The following is a 21,773-nucleotide window of genomic DNA, read 5'->3' as shown; positions in this document are numbered from 1 at the left end:
TGGGACATAAAGAGAACACGTAAAAGATGCTTGAGTACCCTGAATTATTTATTAAATATTCTCAATTAGTTCTTGGACTCGGTCGGGATTAATGAAGAAAAATCAGTGAACATTATTTAAGTTGAAAAATTTATATATTTTTTTATCGAAGACTTCAAATCAGCACGGCACAATATTCATATTTTGGCACATACATCAATATCCTAAATATTTACAATTGGCAAACGTTAAATGATTTCAATTTAGGATACATGTCAATAACTTAATAGAACACTGAGGTTATTGAGTAAAATTGGAAAAACATCAGATTAACTTGCCTTATACTAGATGCCTCCGTTGCTCCCACAAGGAATACACTTAGTTCCTTTCATTAATTGAGTAGATTGCCAAAAATTGCCAAGATTTTATCTCGCATTTTTTACGTGTCAGGTACTGAATGAAAAATAAATTATGAAATCATTATTTTTCATGAGATTCGGATAATTCCAAAATTACTAGTATGACTCGATAAAAATCACATCTTCCAGACTCTATTCCTCTCATTTAACTATTGCTTTTAAAAAATGAGCTTAAATCATAAATCATTCTTATTGTATATAAATTATTCTTAAAAATTCATTATTCCTTTTTGATTATTTACAATCCTACCGAAATCGTTCTCTTTGGTGGTAAGGAATAAATTGCTTCAATATCAATCATTTGTTGAAATTCATTATAAAACAATGAATCGAACGTGAATTAGCTAAATTAATATTTGCTATTATAATTCGCTATGAGATTCTAGCCAGTCGATCAGAGGTAAAGTTGGATGTTCATTCTGGACGAACGGGTAGAGATGATTGAGAATAGCGTAATAGTGGAATCCAGCACCCACTGTCACGAATATATGCCAGATTGCGTGAGCACAGGGTATCCTCCCATCAGATTTAAAGAATATGATACCAGCTATGTAGATGAATCCCCCAGTCTTGAGTTCTCTGATATTGTCAAATTTATTCTGTGAAAAGGTTTCAAAAAATAATTGCATAAATTATTGGGGTAATTCAAATTCACATACACGTAAATCCCGATAAAATAGGTAATTTAAATGACAAAGCGTGCCGTTATCAAACATAACTATCATTTTTTTACCCGAATGACCGAGAATTATTAATTTAGCCTCAGGAGTTGGAATCTACACTTATTAGATTTTACCGACGTATATTAGTATATTTCGATGCAAGTGCGATGGAATGGTAATAAGTGTGAGATTGCCCGCCCGGGGCGATACCGAAGGCTACCAATCACACATGTTAAAACACCCCTCGCACATGAATCCGAACTATATATTTTACCAGTGATATTACGTTCAGCGAGTGCAGAACTGTCCCATTGTTCGTTGACTGGTAAATGAAAAGTTTTTCCATTTTCATATTTCAACTTTTCCATTACCCGTAAACGAAATAGCATATGTCAATAAAAGTTTAGAAATCTAGTTTTCAACTCAGGGGACGATTAAAAATATTATTTCTTTAAGTATAATCCAATTCTATATCATTTGCAATGAAAATGAGAAAAAGCTAAAAATCAGTCACAAACATCAAGGCTATCGAAAGCAAAAACTACTCGAATGGTTACGAAATTCTGCGCATTATTTTTCCACCACATGTTTTCACAACTTCTTAACAGTTTCTAAGATATGCGCATCTAAAATAAGTTAGGTACATTAAAAATCATAGCCCTCGCATGGTTTTACATTACATTTTTTTATTTCTGATCTCAACCGGGTTAAAAGACTTTCAAAATCGATGACTCCGGCGAAATTGTTCGGAAAGAATATTTATTCTGTTCTACTCTTTGTCTTGTGATATTATTCTTACGTTAATTTCTACTTACCACTGTAATAACAGCGATGCTGGGGCCAACACCCATAATAAGATAAAAAATAGTCTCTAACATTTTGTACTTCTCATGAAACATTTGTTGATACAGAATCCCAATGGTTGCCATAATCCATACCAAATACCTCATTGTTGGTACAATTTCATTATCAGGGAAATCCTCGACCATCAACCATGGAAAGTATGTAGCAGCAATGAATACGTATATCATGGCACGATCGCATCGATGGAGAACGTCTTTCCATTGTCTAAAAAGTATTTCATTGTTCTATGCAGGCGGTAAGCTGGACATTCGTGGCATCTTGAATTATAGTCAGAGCAGGGCAAAAAGGGAAGAGACTGAGGATACTTTGATCTTATTCGTTCGTCGAGAGAAAACTCCGAGAAAATTACGTGACAAATCGTATAATTGTATGGCAAAATACTCCTTTAAAAAAAAACATGTTATAGTTTTTGAATGTTCAAATTCACTACTGATCTTCTTTAATCCACATGAGATTTTGCCTGTCATTCAAAATCTGAACAGGAAAAATAATCAGTATAAATTCTGTAGAGTACAAGAACTATCCGAGGAGATAACCCACCGATTACCGAGACCAGTAATGATAAATATAACTTTGTGTTGTAGTTTCGACAATTTCATAATTATTGTGGGAGTTATCACCTACACGAGTTATCAAAAATATTTTAACTATGTAGTTGAGGGAATTCTCGACAGATATATCTCTTATCGACCGGCTTAGCCTCTATTCATTTGCCACAATTGAATTTTCTTAAAGTAATAGATGTTTTACTTGTGATTGCAGTAATGCATCGTATGGAATGAAGTTGAAACTAAGAACAGGAGGAGAAGAGCAATGCCATAGACCAATGCTGAAATCAGTTGAGTTGACGTTATGGATCTTCTCAGTAATTCAATGCTACCGAGTAATGCTGGTACAATCCAAATTCCATGGGTCATTATATTGGCGCAGTGTTCTATGCAGGTTGGTGTGTAAGCCTCATTCGTTGTGGCCCGGGAATTCATCCACTTTACGCTGATAAAAAGGAGAACAATCGTGGTTATTCATTATTAATTATCAAAATTTGTCTCCTTTTCTTTGAATGAAATTTACAATTCCTCGATTTAAAGAGTGATTTCTTGACAAACCATACAGGAAATCCTAAGATTGACTCTTTTCGCTTTGCGGTTCGTTAGTGATTTTTAATCTCGTTATTTAATATTATGAATTCAATTATGTTTTTTTAGACTTGCGGGATTTCGAGAGCATTAAAATTTTCCCTGTTGTGCTAAGTAGAGTAATAAAAAGCCTCACAGGAGAGTTTAGCTGTCAATAGGCAGATAAACTTGATATAATTTCATTATCATTTACGACCATATATTGTTGTAAGGAAACCATAGGAATGCGCTAAATTCAATAAAGTCAAAAAATGAAATAGCTTTAACATTCTCAAAATAAAATTTAAAGCATTACAGTGACAGTCATTGTTACTATTCACTAAATATAACAAATCTTTCGCCTAGTATTGAATCTTAAAAATGATCATCGAATTTTTGCGGACCGTTCCGTAATTTTGATCTGAATCATCAGCGAAAAATTACGATATCGTTCGTAAATATTCCGAATTGATTCCCTAATTCGTGAACGAACTGACAGTTTCCCAAATTTTCTGGAATATTTCTCTTCATTTCATCCCGATTTTTTAGAAAAATATATCGAACATTGTTCTTCCCGACATATTGATATCAGAACAAATGGTGAATTCCAATCTCTCGCTTTAGAAGTTCAGTTTCAATGAACAAATTGAATAAACACGTTCTCTACTGCCAAGAACAATTGATACCAACTCAATTCTCCTTCAAAATTCAATGATGATATGAGCAATATCACACCACCGAGCAACAAGGCTGGCCATTATATCCAGCATTGAATTATATAATTCACATCAATAGTTTTATCTTCCTAAGGTTTCCCACAGAGCTTCAATTATTCAATGAATCTGAATGAACATACTACATAAAAAAATGATTTGAAAAACAGTCGTTTCACTCACTCTTTAAGTCCTCGCAATTTTTGCATAGGTGTCATGATAGATTCCACTAGGCAAGGTCCATCCATTATTACCACTGATGAATGTCAGAGTGAACTCAAATTGCACCAGACAATATCTCTGACCCTAATATAACGGATCCCAGCCCTTTTCAACTATGATATCTTCCCACTCTGTTATTTCATTAGCTCAATTTTTAACTTCTCGCCTTCCAAAACCGACTTCCTCGCGTCATCTGAATAAAAATTTTCTAATCATTCGATATTCTCATATCTGTAAAACTTTCATAATTTACGAGCGATATCGAAAGAGTCTGGAGCCTCTAATAGTGCTGTCTAAGCCATTCAATGACCCGATCATTTTATTCTCAGAACTTTGACCTTCTCCACGCATTCCTCATGCATTGATAAAAAAATTAAAGCATGCCATAATCACCTAGGTTGAAAATAATTTATTTCGGTGGTTATGTTATTAAAAAGAAGGACTACTATCCAAAATTTCCCTCAGCTCATTGAAGGGGCATTATTATGATTGAAAGATTGAAATTCTATTGTCTCATTACTGCAGCATGGGACAATCATATTTACCTCTTATTCTCCATAATTTTCTGCTTGTCCTCCAATTTTGTCAATAAATGGACTCATAAAAATGCCTACAAATAATGCAAACTACTGTTGGATTTTGAGTAACACAATAACATAAACGGAGTACACCTGCACTCCGTTCTGTCAAAGCGAAAACTGACTCGTGTCTCGTGTGAGTTGACGCTACAGTATCAACGGAGAAACAAAATAATCAAAGTTCCGATGTATGCAATGGCGCCCCCTTCACCCTTTTATAAAAAAGCCCCAGCTGTCGTGTAACATGAACAATGAAGTTGGATCAAGTGCGGATTACACTAGCATACATTCAAGGTCAATTGGATTTCAGCTAAAACAAGTTGCTGGGGTGTTGTAAAACTGGCATTGATGAATCAGTTGGACCGAAATGATTGAATCTTGCACGAAAAGGCGCATGTTATTGGGTATCACACTATTAGGAGGGTGAGATTATCTATTCAGATATGATAAGCATTTTAGGTTATATTCAGTGATGGTCTTTGGTGGTTATTATCTGTCATTTGGTGGATTTTTAGGTTAACCATTCTTGTGCTGATTGTTGAGAGCCAATGGACCGAGAGTCCGAGCAATAAGCCATTTGTCGAAAATATTGAACATAATAACACTTGTGCAGACAGTGGACTGTATGAGGTGATTGATGAGTGTCATCCGTGCACTGCATTTGAAATTGCCAGTGAGAGCATTGGAGTCTGTGTTTATGCGAGGTACAAGGAAGTGATCAAGTGTAGGACTGGAGAGAAGATTATTCGAAGGTAAATTTGATATTTTGTTTATTTATATTGGTGTACTGGCCCTTCAGGTGATTGAAGCTCTTTTTTGGACCACAGGGATCATTGAAAGAACTAAACGAGTTGTTAACAATTATCTAGTTAATATCAGTGTGTCAATTCCTGAATGACTAAATATTTAATTGATGTATTCATCTTTATTTGGAAACAAAAAATTGAAAATATTTATTCTTTCACATGCAATTTAATTGACAATTTAGAGAATTAAAAATGTGAATCCATAAGATTTTCTGATCACGATTAAATTCTTTTTACAAAACCAAATCTCTTAGAATTGCCAAACGTCTCCATGAAGTATCTCATATACTTGAAAAAAGTAGTGTGGCTCCCATTAATTTTGTCACAATTTTTCAGTTGTGACAGAGTCGCTTGGCTCGAGGAGAACGCCTTTCTAAAGTTCGAAGGGTCCATGTTCGCCCTGTCCATCCTCTCCTGTCTCACTGTGTTCTGGAGGGAAAGCATCCTCCGCAAACGAATAATTCGAAAAGTAGCTCGACAACTACGAACAGCTAATAGTGTATGATAGTCACTCCAATCCTCCATCACCTGAATTAACTAAAAAATGGAGACAATTTACCTGGAGTTATTCTCCGCCGAAGGAAATGAATTCCTCGCCCCAATCGAGACCCTTGTGGTGCTCTTCACCATGAGATACTGCGACTCTCGACTCAGAATCACCTTTATCCTTGCCAAGCAGCCACTCGAGGTTAATGCCTATCCAATTACACTCGAGCACTTCACGTATAAAATCCTCAATGGCAACGAGGTCCCAGAAATTGCAGACTCCTGTCAACTTCCCAACCTACAGTTAAATAGTATGAGCTTAGTGGCTGGCCTCTGCGCTTGCCTACGCCAGATCATCAAGCTCTCCATCGTTGAAACTCCTGAACATCGGTGCAGATGTCTGCTGGGCTTCAAAACCTCCTGTCTGCTGGCCCCATCAGAGTGCAGCCCCTGGACCAGATTCTGCGAGGTCGAGTTAATCTCAACACTGAGAACAATGGAATATCCTGTCGTTTCTCCTGGAGAAATACCGGAAACACTGGCAAGATTCGAAGTCCATATGCGTCAACCAGTTCGACTTCACAACATTTACAAATACACAATGTCAAAAAAATTCTCTAGCGATGGAACAGCGACGCAGGATCGTACTGTACCAGAGCATATTTATGCAGAGGGATCATTCATGACATTGGCAGACATTATCATATTTTTATGCACCACTGTCTACCTCAGAATAGTGACAAATCCTCGAGTGCTTGATCTCATTCCGTTGACTGCCAAATGGTACGACAGAATGATAACTGATGAACATTTGAGGAAATGTTTGGGGTTCATTAATCTTAAAGTGGCATCCCCATTGGATATCGAGAGCTTTCCACAAATTGTACCCAATCAGAGCCTCTACAAGAGTGATGCAAAACGATACAAACCTCGGAATAAGAATTACACGAGGCAGGAGGATGTGGAAAATTCCCTGAAAATAATTGAAAATTGTGGAATTGACTTGGAAATGAACAGTGAACCGTTGGGTGCAGAGATTGAGATCGATTGGGAAACGATTCCCTTCGAAGCGAATCCGGATGGTGGTTCTCTTCCTTCGACACGATCGAAACGAAAATTCCAACAACTGGAGAATCTCAGCAGGCCTGTTTTGAAATTAGCTAAGCCTGGAAATGTTATTGTAGATTTTTGCAGTGGAAGTGGACATCTGGGGATATTAATCGCATATTTGAGAAAGGATTGCACAGTGATTCTACTGGAAAATAAAGAAGAGTCGCTGAATAGATCTAAATTAAGGGTTAAAAAACTGAAATTAGATAATGTCAAATTTTATCAATGTAATCTTGATTATTTCAAAGGACAATTTGACATTGGAACTTCTCTGCATGCTTGTGGGGTTGCAACTGATTTGGTTATTCAACATTGCATCAGGAGAAATGCAGTTTTTGTCTGCTGCCCCTGTTGCTACGGATCTGTACAGAATTGTCTTCATATTTCGTATCCAAGGAGCAACGTATTTAGAAAGGTTATGCAATTGAGAGATTATTTGGTAATTGGGCATGCAGCAGATCAGACCCACGATGAGAAGAATTTAAAGACGAAACAGGGATATCAGTGCATGGGAATTATCGATGCCGATAGGAAAGCACAGGCTGAAGAACATGGATACACAGTTCTTATCACTAAACTTGTGCCTGAAAGTTGTACACCAAAAAATAATTTATTAGTCGGCATTCCCAGCGATGAATGGGTGAATAATTGTATTGCGAATGTCATTCGAAATATGCATTTATCTTCGAACATTGTTTAATGGGAACTCATTGCGAAACATTCTGAAGCTGGATATTTTAATCTATTTTACGATTACGTTAACGGAAATTTTGTATACTTGAAGGAAAAAATAAATTTGTCGTTGGAAATTCTGTAGAGTTTATACTCCTAAACAAAATTGTAGTGCGTACATTCTACACACTGATTTATAATAAATCGAATAATTTTCCCTAAATGTTGAAACCTGGCCAAATATCTCCAAATGATCCCCAAACTAATGAGCATAATGAAAATGCATAATTAATTGTTCGTTTGCCAAGTATATGATGCAGGGTATGTGGCGTATCAGCCTCGACCAGAGTCCTGCCATGCCGCCGGAGGCACGTGCCAGCGCCAACAGCGCAAACAGTTACTAGTGCCGAGGTTGGATCTAGGACACTTTACGAAACATTCACTTAGTTCTTAAGCTACATAGTATATCTTCCACGGACACCACCGCTGTTGTGGCCCGGCACTTTTTGTGTCATTAAATATCATTTATTCACGTACAATCAATAAATATAATAGTTTATATTTGTGTGTTCGTTCTTAGTCGCGTATCACCTTACACACGCATATTCAGGATGCCGCTCGACCAATCTTCAACTCGTCAGTGTAAACGAACGCGGAAACAACTGCAACGGCAACAATTGGCACAGCAGCAGCAGAGCCAACCGATACCTGGCAGTGTGACACCAGGTGCCCAGGTCGCTGATGATGCGGAAATCCAGGCACTCGCACAGTTGAGACTACCAGAGTTTAGTCCTTTCCAGTCATCGCTCTGGTTCATCCACGTCGAGGTTCAATTCATGAGAAACAATATACGAGACGACAACTTGAAGTACCAGGCAGTTATCTCAGCCCTGAAGCCTGAAGAACTCGCAGAAGTTGCCCACCGGCTCAAGACGCCACCAAAAACCAATAAGTACCCTTGGATTAAGGCGCTTCTAATAATACGTTTCAATAAGTCTTAGCAAGATCTCAAAGTCTTCCAAGGGAATAGCACGCTGGACCAGTTAGCAGAAGTAGCCGATAACGCCACGGAGAATAGCTCCGGTGGCTATGTCATGGTGACAAAGTACCAGCCTACTGTGCCTGAGGCTCACTCTAGCCTCCACACTACTCAGGTCGTGGCAGCTACCATTGCAGCGTGGCTGCACACAGCATCACGGACCAGAAATTATCCTCCTCCACGAAACTATCTGGCTCTGTAACTATTCTCCGTTAGATTTGAATATCATCGTATCGTTGTAAAAGGGAATGATATCCACGCCAAATAACCTGATATTGGACAATAACTTTTATAATATTTTACAGTAAATTTTATGAAGAGATCTTTATTTGATATGTACAAAAAGAGGGGATAAATTTGCTTTCTCACGAAATATACAAATCATTTGATTTTTACGGAAATTTGTTAATTTTTCTATTCTGTAAATTAATCAAATATGTTTTTGTTCTCCTTCTAATTAATTGTTTTAACGGAATGAGATTCTACACCTGATTTCACTTTTCTTTTCTTTCGAACGAGCAGAATTCGTCTAAAAACTACTTCAAGCACTGAATACATGTCCACACATTATTATTATTATTATTATTATTATTATTATTATTATTATTATTACATTTAAATATTTCTTAATTGTCTTTTTACGATCCTTTTGGAGTTTTATTTCTTCCTCTTGGTTTTTCTCGTACTTGAGTTATATGAAATAAAATAGAGAAGAAAAAATTAGTCAACTGAAGGGGTGATGCATGTCTCAATAATGTGGTTCATTTTATTGTTATAATTTCAATATTCAAAATTTTATATTTACAAGGTTTCGCATGTGATTTATAACTACTAAATACAGCTGCATCTAATGTTTTCAAATTTTCAGTGCTAAATGATCAATTTTCCAGTACCATCTAAAAACAGTTCTAGTGTAATTTTTTCACTCAAATTTCATTCAATGAAAAAAAATATATATAGTTGTCGTCCTATAGTCATCGCAAAAAAGTGTGATATAAACATTGAAGCAAAAAATAAACTTGTTTTATCCTCCTGAAGCCTGAAAATCGCAGTTTTCCGGCCTCGAGGCATAAAATAGTGTACGCAATACGGCAGTAAAACTATTTTCTGATTCATATGATGATAACGCATCATATTTATCAGTAAATGCTTTTACTCTCCTGGGCATAATATACTATGTTGAATAAACCCATCCGCGTGGAACATGGGCAATAAAAACCTCACGTTCGCTAATAACAAAACTTACTACGAATCTTGATTAGTTTTAATCCGATATCGACGACAAATAATAATAATAAAAAAATCAAGTGATAAATTATATTAACATAAACTTCGCCTTCATCTTTCGAGTAAAGACAGTAATACAAAAGTTATTCCTAAATAAACAAAAATTCAATTGGCTTCTATTCAATTAAGGAACTAAACAAACTTGTTATTTTAAAAATTCCCAGTGACATCGATATCGCTCGTCAAGAGTTCGATAAAAAACAAGTTATTTGAAAATTCTAGATGAAATATTCAACATTATTTCGCCATGGATTTTATTCAAAAAAGAACAAAACACAGTTCTGAGATATTAGTTTCGCTATCCATAAACCGTATCGCTGCTTACGTTAAAGAACTTCTGAACATAGAGGTTGGAAAAATGGAAAATAGATAAATACTGATCAATGGTCATCAAAAACATTCACACAAAGTAGCCAATAGCCTAAGAGCTGATGGGTTCAGAGGGAGAATTTAATGACCTGGTATATTTTCTACGAAATGTGTCTGAATCAAGTTCTGTGAAAGTTTTCAATATAATTAAGCTATCAGAAGTTCCACCCCAAAAAATTCTAAAAAAATCAAAACCCAGAGAGAAAAAAAATTCCCTATAGAGAATGTATTTCAATGAACAAAATTTCTGTGTCTACTCCAAAATTTATCACATTACTCTTCTATTCACGCAGAATATTTTTTCCTCTAAATTTATTAAATTCATTAGAACGATTTTCATTGTCATTATTTATCCGAAATTCTCTACCTCCTTCAGAAGATCATTAATATATAATCTGTACAGAACTGGACAAATGGCATTACCAGCATTAAATGATAAAATTCTCTATGATACAAGTAAAAAAGGGCACTTTTTGCATGTATTCCGTGCAAGAGCCGCCCTTTGCTCGCTAGCATCATAAAATACCGTACGATAAATATGAAAAAAATGTATCGTTGACGAGTGTACTTACAGACCTCGACTTCGACTAGGCCTGTACCACTCACCCTTGTCAACAACTACTTTTTTAAAAATTTCTATCGTAATACCATTTATTTTCTTGTATATTTTGACGATCTTTTTTCGTTTTCTGTATGATTCTCATTTTTTCTTCGTACTTAACTACGAAATTGATCACGACTCGCCATTACCACTATCATCGCCATCCTCGTAATCACTGGCACTGAGGTCATCATCGTCATCATCATCGAGCTCATACTCATCATCGTAAAAATCAGTCATATCAAGTGGCTGCTCTGCCGGCCTTGCACGGGTCTTTATGCAGTAATCTTCAAGTGTAAGTGGTACAACTATTCCTTCCCTCTCAGCTTCCATCTTGGCGGCTTGAGCTTGTTTTCTAGGGTAAAAGAATAAATCAAATTAATTATCCAGTTGCATTTTAAATTCAATACTTATTTTTATAAGACGAGACTACTCTGATTACTATGAATTTTAAGAGTTCCCGGGTATTGAAGTGAGATGTTTCATCTATTGGAGATTGAAATTTATCGTACATTTGCCTCCCCCACAAGAAGCCCTAAAAAATCATATGATTTACCATTGGCCAATAAAAAGAATATTCAATATACGGTTTTTTTTTGCTAGCAGGGTATAATTGAAGATCCGCATAGTTTATTTCTATGAAATTAGAAATGGTTGACATGATCAACTTGACATTAATTATTTTTCATAAAAAAGATGCTCTATTTTCCCTTCCGGGAATTTGAAAAGTTTCATGCTGTACTCAAAAGTTATATTTCAAAACTTCGGAGCTCCATTCTCAACTGCATGATTTTTGTCAACGGAAAATTCAGAAAGATTATTTTTTTCTTGCTAAGAAGTTTGAAACTTCTTTGGCAAAGAAAAAGAATGAGCTCGACAACAGAACAACTTTTGATAATCGCACGACTTCTAAAAAAAATTGTGAATTGACACTTACTCTGGATGAGTTGAAAAGTAGAAAAGTTACTCTCTTGAGATAAGTGACACCTAAATTGAAATTCCAATTCAGAAGCAACAGGCAACTGTTGTAATTAGCCGGATTGATTTTGAACAAAATGAAGGGAACTATACACATGTGTGGAGAAATACATTAATCTCCTGATATCATAATTCGTCATCTAATTACCAACATTCATGTCATTAGTTCTGTCTCGTCAATAAAACTTCCTCTAGTCTTTTCTTTTCCTCCCAATAGTTCAGGATTTTCATTTCAACAAACAAAGACGTGAAACAACGTTCTATGAGTAAAAACTAAATTCTATATAATGTCGTCAAAGAAGTCAATAGTCACCTGATTATATTTTCATATTCTTTGTCTCTGCCCTTGGAATCGCGCCAACGTCTGTACATGACTGAAGCATCAACATTAGCTGGACTGTATGTGTTGGGTTCGTTCAAGAGCGATATTACTGATAACAGGATCGTCCTAAGGAAGAAATAAAAAATCTCTATCAATTGCTCATCCATTATTTATTGCTCAACAAAGATATATTTTCATTGAGCAATTATTTTTTTTTTTCACATCTTTTCATTATTTTCACCTGACGTTCTGCGTTGGATTCCACCTCTCACATGGCAATTCACCGCTCTGTGGGTCGTCGACCGGTGGATGCAAAATGGAGATACACAGGTCGCCATTCTTTTGAAGAATAAACAAGTTCAAACAAATTATTCGTCTAAATTTTACAAATTTATTCAAAAATTATGAAAATTCGCCAAAATTGTAAATTAGGTTGCTCAAGGTTGATTGCCCGCATTTGTCATGAGGAAACGGTAGTTATCAAGAGGGATATGACCTCAGTTTCATGGCGTCAGTGTCTTTGACGTACAAGGTCACAATATGCATTGGAAAATGAGAATAAATAAAGGTATGGTAGTGGACAATGAAAATTGTCAATGCAACAACTATTAACAGTAATCTTGAGAAATCCCAGCGGTTTCCTTGAAGAACTAAAATTTCACTTGAATTTTACAGAATTCGTTCTTGAATAAAAACTGGAATAAAAAAATGAGCCAGGAAAATCTAATTTGATAGAATTGCATTAAATTGCAGAAGTTGCAGAAGAAGCAATGTCTGTATACAAAGTCGTAATGTAAAGCAATATATGCATGGAATATAATGAGATTTCGTTATGAGTTGTAGATAATTCTGCCAAGAAAAATGCCATCAGCGTTAAATTACGCCGAAATTGTTTTTAAATTAGTTCATAAGACACACCTCGACAGGTATATCAAACGTTTCCTGTAAAAGACATTTATCCAGTAATTTTCCATTCACGATCCACTATAAACACTAATTTTTTCAACCCTCCAGATTCCACTAGAACTGGAGAAGTGAATTATGGCCAAAAATTTGAGATAATTTCATTAAATTAACGACAAATTTGCAGCTTCAAAAACCATAGTCTCAATTTATAATTTTCTTTCTTTATATTTAATGTAAAGATCGAAAGTCAAAGCCTACGACGAATACGTCAAAATTTGAAAACCCATGTGGCAAAAGAGACATTGAAATTGTCACGTGATTTCACATGAGAACTATTTATTTCCTTCTTTCCCCACTTTTATTGTTAAACCTTTTGTTCCGTGGGTAAAAAATAAAATAGGGGAAAACAGACAACGGTATTTTCCAACGCTGGCAGACTGCCAGATTCTCTTCCGTGTATTCTTTAATCTTTATACACATACTCAAATGCTTGGGAATATAAAGTCCAAGTGAATCCGAGGAATTTCTCTTTCAATCAAATTCTCTCATTTTCAGTTTCATTACACTCTCAACAAACTGGATGAATGACTGTTATGAATAAAAAATTGTGTTGGTTATTACAAATGTTTATGGGGTAAAATTATATATCGTCAATGAGGCTTGTTTCAAAGCTTTCACGTTACTCAACAGAGTGGAAGAAAAAAAAAAAAGAGGGACAAAAATATAAGAAAGACTCAAAAGTGCAGTGCGGCATGACGCGCAAGCGCGTGTAAAAATATATCGAAGAAAGCGAGCTTCACGCGAATCAACTGACACGGAAAATTTAAAAAAGAGAAAATAACTCCAATATTATAACTTCGTCTCTGGATATAAGTCATTAAAGAAGATGACTGCAACGAGAATTATTCAGCAATATTGAAGTGAATTGTAGGCAATTGTCTCGCTATCGTAAACAATTCGGAAGAAATTGTATTATTTTTCCATTCAATTGTCCCGAAGCTTTTTTAAATAAATTTCATTTGATGTTAAGAAGTGATATTCAAAATTGAGATAAAAATTCATGGAACCCTTAATCTTCTAACAAAAAAATTATACTACATTCCCGTAATTTTAAAAATTATTTGTATGATACTTCGTAAAGTAAAGAAAGTTCCTTCTAGTTGCCTCGGAGAAAGCCAAAATTACGTGATAATTCATGGAATTTTCGTTTGAATATCGAATAGATGTACAGCTATTTTTTTCAGAAATATTATTAATTGAGTACTAAAAGCCATTGTCAATCGTATCAAATTTTTTCGCAGATAATTTCTGTCTTTGATCATTAATTAGTGATTTCCGCTGGCCAGAACTCCTTCTCATTTTTTAAGAAACAAATGGGAACCTCTTACAACAAAAAATCTATGTACACAAAGCTGCAGGTAATGCGGCGGGCCGAATGCATGGAAACATGAACATCAGGAGATAAAGAAAAAAACAATAAAATAATGAGCAACTGAGAGCATTGTGGACAGGAAAAAAAAAGTCGATAATCGTGTATGTTAACTCACCTCGTACACGTTTGGATGCCAGACTTTTGTCATGAAGCGAATACTGGGTGGACTGTACGGATAATCCGGTGGGAATTTCATATGTGCCTGGAAAAAAAAGTATCCCACAATATTAGTGAAAAATGATAAAGCGAGTGACGAGGAATTTTCATCGCGGTTTCTACTCCATAAATCAAAGAAATGCAAGTCAGAAATAGCGCTCCAATTGCGTACCGTATAGTAATTTTCATTAATAAATTAGCAATATGCTGCTGAACCTTTATTTTGCAGATAATTCCTTATATTAGGCATAACGCGTTGTTTATTCATTTCGAATGAATTGGATAAGTTAATTCATTACATTCATACACTCATCACATACATACGTCCATACCAAGACGGTTTAAAAATTGCATTTATGGATTTTTGGGATCATAATGAACGGATCTGTCTGAAAAGCCCACAACTGCCACTCAAACGCTTTCAATATTTCTTCTCCGATCAAAAAATAAGGGCAAAATCAATTAGGATAAAAATATGTAGAGGAATTATAACAAATGGAAAAGAGAATATTTAACGATGAAGTATTGAATGGCATCGGTAACTGGAAACGGGAACGCTATATTGATCGACCTTCTCGTGGCCCAAATATCCCGGCCATCCTTCGGGACAGATCTCTGGAATTAACCTACTTCTCTTTATGAGTTTGAGTATTCCGTTCTCAATATCAACACTCGTCCTTGCACTTTTATTTTCAAAGAACGAGGTGTCAATTATTCAGCATAAAGATCAATCTCTACTTTTTCCAGCTAACAAACGACTACTTGTCAGCCTATGACATCACTACGTTCAATCTTTATAGATGTGAATTTGACTCTCGATAATGAAACTCGACAAGAATGTCATAATATTCCTCACCCAGCCATTTATAGGGAGCTTACTGAAAGAAGGTAAGAGAGCTTTGTGCTGAAGATCTTGAAATGAATTTTCCAAAGCTTTGAAGATATTCTACAATGGTTATGAACCAACCTGGTGCTACCATTTTTCGACTGAATATAACTCGTGGCCCCTCCTCATGTTCCATATTTCAGGTTACGAGGTCACGAAAATGAATGCCAACGATTTTCCTTCAGAATATCATTCACAAGGAAGTGAAAATAAAAATAAAAATAAAAATAGAAATAATCATAATAACAGGGATAAAAGTTGTTTAATTGACGACTGCCGTTGATATTTGCGCACCGTCGAATCTGAGACCCCAAGACCGTTATTTCACTCGCTATTAAAAAAAAAAAAAACCCACAGCTAGACATACATTTTTGTCTGACCTACTTTGCTTGCAAGAGTAAAAAACAGTATGTAACGAATTCAGTTGAAACTTTCGTTGTAGTTTTTTTCTATCTAAGATTAAAATCGCTGAATTGGTTTTCCCAAGTATTCATTGACTTTGGTGTAGGATAGAGTGAAATCTGAGGACAATGATAGTCAGTGAATATTGGAGGACAGTAGGAGGAATCGTATCAGTTCTGGAAAATCGTAAATGAAGAAAAGCCAAATTCTCTATTGAGAATATTAAATGATTTATTATAATTTTTCGTGAAGCAAATTGTTGTTTTAATCATAATGGTTATTTTTTTTGCTTTGCGAAATCTCATTATGCCAAGTAATTTATCATTTTTTTCCGGTATTCCATAGGAACTAACTTTTAGATGGTATTGTCTTGGGATAAACTTTAGACAATAATGATAAAAACAATAGGGAATAAAGATTTTTCGTCTTCCCGGGAAAACTGGAGCGTGAGAGTCTGCTCGAGCAAAAGGGGACAAGAAGAGAGAGCATTTGAAAAAAGAACATTCTTTTCATAAATTTTGTTTGGTCTTATATTATTATTGCGCAACAGCAGATCTCATATTTTCTCACTTGTGCTTTTATTTATATACAACGTTAATTCTTCCCAGGTTCTACTCACCCATTCCGGATTGTATATGTGGTGAAAGGGTATGTTAAATAACTCAACGAAAGAATCATTGGGCTCTCAAGTTAAGAAGATTCAACACACTTCATTTTTTGTTAAATTAATCATATTTTCCATTAATTTCACGTGAGGTAGAAATATCGAGAGTCAGAGTGAGCCACGAATGGAAATAAACGTGAAGAAAGTCACAGAAAACCTAAGAGAAACCAAGGAGGAAAACAAGTGAAACTTGGGGCGAACAGAAGATTTCATCACAAAGGTTTTTCAGGAAATTTTCGACTACTGATTTTAGATTTCTTAGTAGCATGACTGATCACTGAAATAATTTTACATCTACCAACATCTGACCACATTAGTTTTTACGTTTTACAATTTTTACATCAGATTTCAAGTCCGTTGTTCTCGAGGAAGTAAGTGGAGCCTTATCACGAACTCATAAAAGAACGACTTTGATAAATCAATTTCATTTAATTCAATTTTCATGATGTGGTCATTCAATGATTCGTCAAATAATTTTCTTGTAACAAAACACAAACCAAGAATTTATCTGATCAATGATTGGCATTCTTCGAAATCGTGAGACAGGCATTTTAGTAAATTACACGGATATGTTAGTATCAATGATCTAAGCTAATGTGTTCGATCTGTTTCCTATATGTGGGGAACTTCAATTTTTTTGGAAAAATAAGTTGTCCTCGAAATTCTGGATTTTTAGGTTGAAAGGTGTTCGATTTTTCATGGAATAAATAAAGAACAAAATTCAATATTATTCTCTCCTGAGTGTTTATATTTAAATTGAAAAACATTTTTATGGGTTCGAATTCTGAGAAGTGTGAAATATGATGTTTAGGTTTGATTTTAAGTATGTAGATAAAGTGGAATGAATAGGACTCTTCGAGAGCATGTGACTAGAAGGTCCAGGGTGTTGTTTCCCTTTGTAGATCTAGTTAGTTCCTCTAAAAAAATCTGTACAGAGCGGATGTGTCTTTCAAGCACAATTATTTGAGTTTCATAATAAAGAAAAAAAATAGTTTAAATTACTTGTATAATTATTATTTCCTATAACCCATTTCCAATAAAAGACTAATGGACCAAACAGTTACTGAACAGACCCTAGTACTGTAACAGGTAAGAATTTTCCAATGAAAAAAGAGCATCAAGTTATTTGTATAATATACAACATTCTCTCAACGTCTCCAAATTTCACGGTAATAATTAAATTGTTGCATAATCCTATTGAATAACATTTGAAAATCGATGAACCATCTGAGTTTGTAACACTAATGTTACAAATGCCTAAGTAAAATCACTGAGTGCAACGATGCACCGTTTGGAGCGTTATATAAACGTTCTCTTAGGGCCAACGATGCGGAGACTGGTTTAGAAAGCGGCCCGCAAGCCTAACCCGATGCAAGATCCATTTATCGATGCTTCAAATTATTTTAAAAAATGTGGAGCAACGAAATTAGTTATACTCGAAATTGACAAATCCTAGTCCTGTGGCTTTTTTCGTTTTAACAGTTTTAATTTTAAAATATAATCGCTTGGGTAATCAAATCCCTCGAGGTGGGGTGTTATGGTGCTGACTTATTTAATTATTCAAGGAAGGAAGGAAATACGTGACGACATTGCAGATCGATACTTTGGTCAATATGAAGCCACGATTACGATGAACTTTATGCTTTCAGGGCTTTTAACGCCTGTTAATGAGTCCTCAGAGAATGAGCAATTAAATATTTTACTGTGAAGACTGAATAAAACTGCAGGGAGAGAACTGATCAGTAAAAATTGGGTAAATCACAGTTTGTTTAAATAATGATGCCATCGTTGTTTACACGTAATTCAGACCTGAATGACAGAACGGATTACAGAATTATTATTGAATATTTCTCTCCCTGTTGTGGAAGGCAGTTTAAATCATAGATTTGGAAAATTCCCTTTTTGTTATAAATAAATTGTCTCCGTCTCCGAAACGAGTATAAAATTTATTGATGGCAATTTTCCCCTTCGCAATAATAAATATTCTTTGCTTCCCAATTTTTTCTTTAATTCTGGATTAAGGAAAACAACAGGTAACTCTTAAAAACTTCATTTTCTGTTATTGAAAGGAAATATTCCTCAGTGGAAGGTTTAAATTAGGGAGTTTTTGGGAGTGAGAGGGTCGATCAATAATTTCTACAAATGTTCTTCAAATGCCTTGAGTTTGGAAAATCATCAACCCAAGTTGTGTCGTTTCGTGAAGTTATCTGTGATGAAGTATTCATTCAAGTTCTGTGTACCCGCATCACTAACTTCATGGATCGGCGAAACTTACGTTGACTCATCAAAAAAATTCAAGAAACTACGAATGAAATAATAATTAGCAATTGCAAATGCGAAATGTAAAACGCAGCACTCGTGCTACTGTACAAAAATAGCGGGAATGTCTGGCTCGGTTGGCCCCCACTATCTTCATCGTTTTACCCGAAAGGTACACTACTCTGAATTTCTGATGTATTCAAACTCCCTTAAACTGGTAAGAAAGCTGGTGAGACGTTGCATTCCATTAAGACCATAGTTATCCCGAAGAACTTCAACTTCCTTTCAATTTCGCAAGTCTAGAAAATGGGAGCACACTTCGGCTTGTAAAATGCATTCAATGAATTCTTGCAGTGAATATTGTGTAACGATATACATCGATCACTTTCATCCGGCGAGTGTTTATCACAACCAAAATCAGTGGTAAAGTGATAAACTCAAATAATCTCCGAAAATGCATTCTACGATGATTGTTTGGAGAAGAGATGTAATGTAAGAATGAACAAGGCAATTACTTCACGGTTAAGGGAAATCCGAGGTTCGTAGTTGAAGTACAAAAGAAACGAATGGCCTCAATGGGGATACGATGACTCTCAGACCTCAAGACTTTTAATTAGCAAAGAAAAAAATGAACGAAATAATTCAATTTTTCAACAAAAATCAAATGTCAGGGTATCGTGCCATATTCTTTGAATTTATTGAATGCTGATAAACTAAGAACATAAATGCAAATAATAAAATAAAATAGGAAAAATAATAAAAGTATTTCCTTACTAGGCACGACGAATATTACGAAAATATTGAAGGACCAATACAATTGTTACGGTTCTGTTTAAGAAATATTAAATGAAAGTTACAATCGTCCAGAAATCAACCCCTGACCAGAAATCGACCTGTTGACCCAAAATATAAAAATACCTTTCTGTGGAAAATTATGACGGAAGGCAGTTAACAAAATGTCATTCGCGATTCCCTTTAAATATACAGATTTTGTCGATGTTTACATAAGATGATGTGCATAGACTCTATCATGTCAAGTATCTCTGCCCATGGATGTGTTCATAAGATAATCAATCATTTCATAAGATAATGAAATCACGTCGAGAAGAATAGCTGGGACTATTGTAGGTTCATCGGTCTTCAAAGACATTTAAATAAGGTCAAAAGATATTCTCGTTAACCCATGCTGGTCGTGCAGTCAGAATGACATGCTTTCATATCGCTTCTACAGCATAAATTGGTCAAGGTCATGTAACGATTTACGTAAAATCACAGTTCCCCCGTCAAGTGATAAAATAAAACTCGATACCAAGAACTTGATCAGAATCATCCAGTGGAGTTTGTCCACTGTGATGTAGATCTCTTGAGTTTAATGTAAATTGTACAAAGAATAAAAGCGATGAGATCACATCAGCGCCACACACACACACATATGAGTGCTTTGTCAAAGTGTCAATTTGAAAACAACGTGAAAACTGCTCACGTTAACTCAATGACTAAAGAGTTTCCAACGTGAAATTCTCTTTCATTGTTGCATTAAAAAAATAGGGAGCAGAACAGCGAGAAAATCCAAGGAATACGAAAAACAGATGTGATAAATTATGTTAACGAGGGAAAAAAAACAATACTAACCTTGAAATATCCACCTTGATAAAGTGTATCTGGTGGTCCAAAAATTGCGACTTCCCACTCAAACATGTTGTCCTCATTGACAAGTTTAACGCGAAAGCCCTCGACAGGCTCTTCTTGAAGGCTCTTGTACTCTAGGGCAAGTGCCCTCACGGCGCTACTCGTTGGCATTGCCATAATTCACAGGTTATGAAACCTCTTAATTTATCACAAACAATCAATCTAAATAATTCTCCCTAGTGATGAACACAAACAAATAATGAGGGAGACGACGCCGTCAAAATTGTCCCCACTGCTCTGTATTTTCCCTCTCCAACCGTTGTTTTTCTTTCTTCGTACTGTTCACGATTTTATTTTTTTTCCCTCTGTGTATGCTATACTCGTTTGCCTTTGCGCAATCCCGGAAATCGGCTCAATGGCTTGCAGTTTACCTTGTTGGTATACCAATGCAATTCGTCATATAAAATAACGAAAATGGCGTTGAAAAAAAACTATCACCGATGAGATAAACAAAGGAAACACATACACTGAACACTTAAACGTTAATCTGTTGGGGGGAGAGTCAAGAGTTGGAGAGCTGAGGATCAAGTGAATGCTCCAGAGCTCGGTGAGGCACTTGCACCAACGGGGAGACAAATAACAGACGCGAACTCGCCCACCACTGGCTGAAAATTAAACAGCTGACGACCATACCAGTGGCAAGGGACCTCCTCTCTCTCTCTCTGAAGTTTTCGAGGTGCAGCAACGTTGCCAGACGGTCTGGGGAACGGTGATGGCGCTCCGCGGATGAGAAGATGGCAGCCGGTCGCGGGTAATTTGGAATAGCATTGCAGGAGACTGATTCAATATTTTTATGAGAAAAGTGAATTGTAATGAGACCCTATTGTCATTAGCGTGTGGCATCGATTACATATGACTACGATGTTACTAGAATCGTGTAAAGGTAGATGATTAAAGGAAACAATCGAATAATTTCTTTGTACAGATAACAATTAATAAGATTTGTAGTTTTAGAAAAAAGTCTGGATCGATTCAAAGAAAAACCTAAATTATGAATACAAAAAGCATTTATATGAATTTGATATTATTCGTGGATTCGCTTACACGGGGAGAAATATTCAATCAGTCTGATGATTCCAGAAATTTACATTACATTTATCACAAACTGTGAACAAACATTGTTATGCAATATTTTGCTGTCAGTAAAATTATACATC

The 21,773-nt window shown here is 35.5% G+C and overlaps 4 protein-coding genes across 6 annotated transcripts; 2 read left to right on the top strand and 2 right to left on the bottom strand.

Moving 5' to 3' along the window:
* Positions 1-110: 110 nt before the first annotated feature.
* Positions 111-4,678, bottom strand: LOC135172573 (monocyte to macrophage differentiation factor). Of its 2 annotated transcripts, XM_064138720.1 has the most exons (5): positions 4,520-4,674; positions 3,936-4,167; positions 2,675-2,917; positions 1,876-2,128; positions 111-997 (listed from the first exon to the last, which is right to left on the bottom strand). In XM_064138720.1, the coding sequence occupies exons 2-5, from the start codon at positions 3,998-4,000 to the stop codon at positions 761-763; spliced, it is 798 nt and encodes a 265-aa protein (XP_063994790.1). In that variant the 5' UTR covers positions 4,001-4,167; positions 4,520-4,674; the 3' UTR covers positions 111-760. The 2 variants fall into 2 exon arrangements, with proteins under 2 accessions (XP_063994790.1, XP_063994791.1); XM_064138721.1 differs by lacking the exon at positions 3,936-4,167 and having other exon boundaries at positions 4,520-4,678.
* A 106-nt stretch (positions 4,679-4,784) lies between these two features.
* Positions 4,785-5,863, top strand: LOC135172576 (uncharacterized). Its single transcript, XM_064138725.1, has 3 exons — positions 4,785-4,975; positions 5,068-5,304; positions 5,695-5,863. The coding sequence occupies exons 1-3, from the start codon at positions 4,920-4,922 to the stop codon at positions 5,861-5,863; spliced, it is 462 nt and encodes a 153-aa protein (XP_063994795.1). The 5' UTR covers positions 4,785-4,919.
* Positions 5,864-5,902: 39 nt separating this feature from the next.
* Positions 5,903-7,763, top strand: LOC135172564 (glutathione S-transferase C-terminal domain-containing protein homolog). Its single transcript, XM_064138695.1, has one exon. The coding sequence runs from the start codon at positions 5,903-5,905 to the stop codon at positions 7,652-7,654; it is 1,752 nt and encodes a 583-aa protein (XP_063994765.1). The 3' UTR covers positions 7,655-7,763.
* A 1,468-nt stretch (positions 7,764-9,231) lies between these two features.
* On the bottom strand, positions 9,232-21,286 carry LOC135172574 (ubiquitin-conjugating enzyme E2 R2). 2 transcript variants are annotated; one of them, XM_064138723.1, is made up of 6 exons: positions 20,560-21,286; positions 14,676-14,762; positions 12,464-12,561; positions 12,214-12,348; positions 11,072-11,277; positions 9,232-9,350 (listed from the first exon to the last, which is right to left on the bottom strand). In XM_064138723.1, exons 1-6 carry the CDS (start codon positions 20,731-20,733, stop codon positions 9,304-9,306), a joined length of 747 nt encoding a protein of 248 aa, XP_063994793.1. In that variant the 5' UTR covers positions 20,734-21,286; the 3' UTR covers positions 9,232-9,303. The 2 variants fall into 2 exon arrangements, with proteins under 2 accessions (XP_063994793.1, XP_063994794.1); XM_064138724.1 differs by lacking the exon at positions 9,232-9,350 and having other exon boundaries at positions 9,406-11,277; positions 20,560-21,282.
* Positions 21,287-21,773: the final 487 nt, after the last annotated feature.

The sequence above is a fragment of the Diachasmimorpha longicaudata genome, chromosome 2, assembly GCF_034640455.1.
Source record: "Diachasmimorpha longicaudata isolate KC_UGA_2023 chromosome 2, iyDiaLong2, whole genome shotgun sequence".
In the NCBI taxonomy this organism is placed as follows: Eukaryota; Metazoa; Arthropoda; class Insecta; order Hymenoptera; family Braconidae; genus Diachasmimorpha; species Diachasmimorpha longicaudata.
The sequence above is the reverse complement of the archived record's forward strand: the minus strand, read 5'-3'. Positions and strand labels throughout refer to the sequence as shown.

What these genes read in the sequence shown, in the direction of transcription:
- LOC135172573 (XM_064138720.1), bottom strand. Translation starts at nt 4,000, where the DNA reads ATGGATGGACCTTGCCTAGTGGAATCTATCATGACACCTATGCAAAAA. An exon ending in ATGCATTACTGCAATCACAA is followed by an intron (nt 2,129 to 2,674) that starts GTAAAACATCTA and finishes AATACTTTTTAG; the next exon opens with ACAATGGAAAGACGTTCTCC. An exon ending in GCATCGCTGTTATTACAGTG is followed by an intron (nt 998 to 1,875) that starts GTAAGTAGAAAT and finishes ACCTTTTCACAG; the next exon opens with AATAAATTTGACAATATCAG.
- LOC135172576 (XM_064138725.1), top strand. Translation starts at nt 4,920, where the DNA reads ATGATTGAATCTTGCACGAAAAGGCGCATGTTATTGGGTATCACACTA. An exon ending in GGTATCACACTATTAGGAGG is followed by an intron (nt 4,976 to 5,067) that starts GTGAGATTATCT and finishes GTGGATTTTTAG; the next exon opens with GTTAACCATTCTTGTGCTGA. An exon ending in GGAGAGAAGATTATTCGAAG is followed by an intron (nt 5,305 to 5,694) that starts GTAAATTTGATA and finishes ACAATTTTTCAG; the next exon opens with TTGTGACAGAGTCGCTTGGC.
- LOC135172564 (XM_064138695.1), top strand. Translation starts at nt 5,903, where the DNA reads ATGGAGACAATTTACCTGGAGTTATTCTCCGCCGAAGGAAATGAATTC.
- LOC135172574 (XM_064138723.1), bottom strand. Translation starts at nt 20,733, where the DNA reads ATGGCAATGCCAACGAGTAGCGCCGTGAGGGCACTTGCCCTAGAGTAC. An exon ending in AATCCAACGCAGAACGTCAG is followed by an intron (nt 12,349 to 12,463) that starts GTGAAAATAATG and finishes TTTCTTCCTTAG; the next exon opens with GACGATCCTGTTATCAGTAA. An exon ending in CGAGGATGGCGATGATAGTG is followed by an intron (nt 9,351 to 11,071) that starts GTAATGGCGAGT and finishes ATATAACTCAAG; the next exon opens with TACGAGAAAAACCAAGAGGA.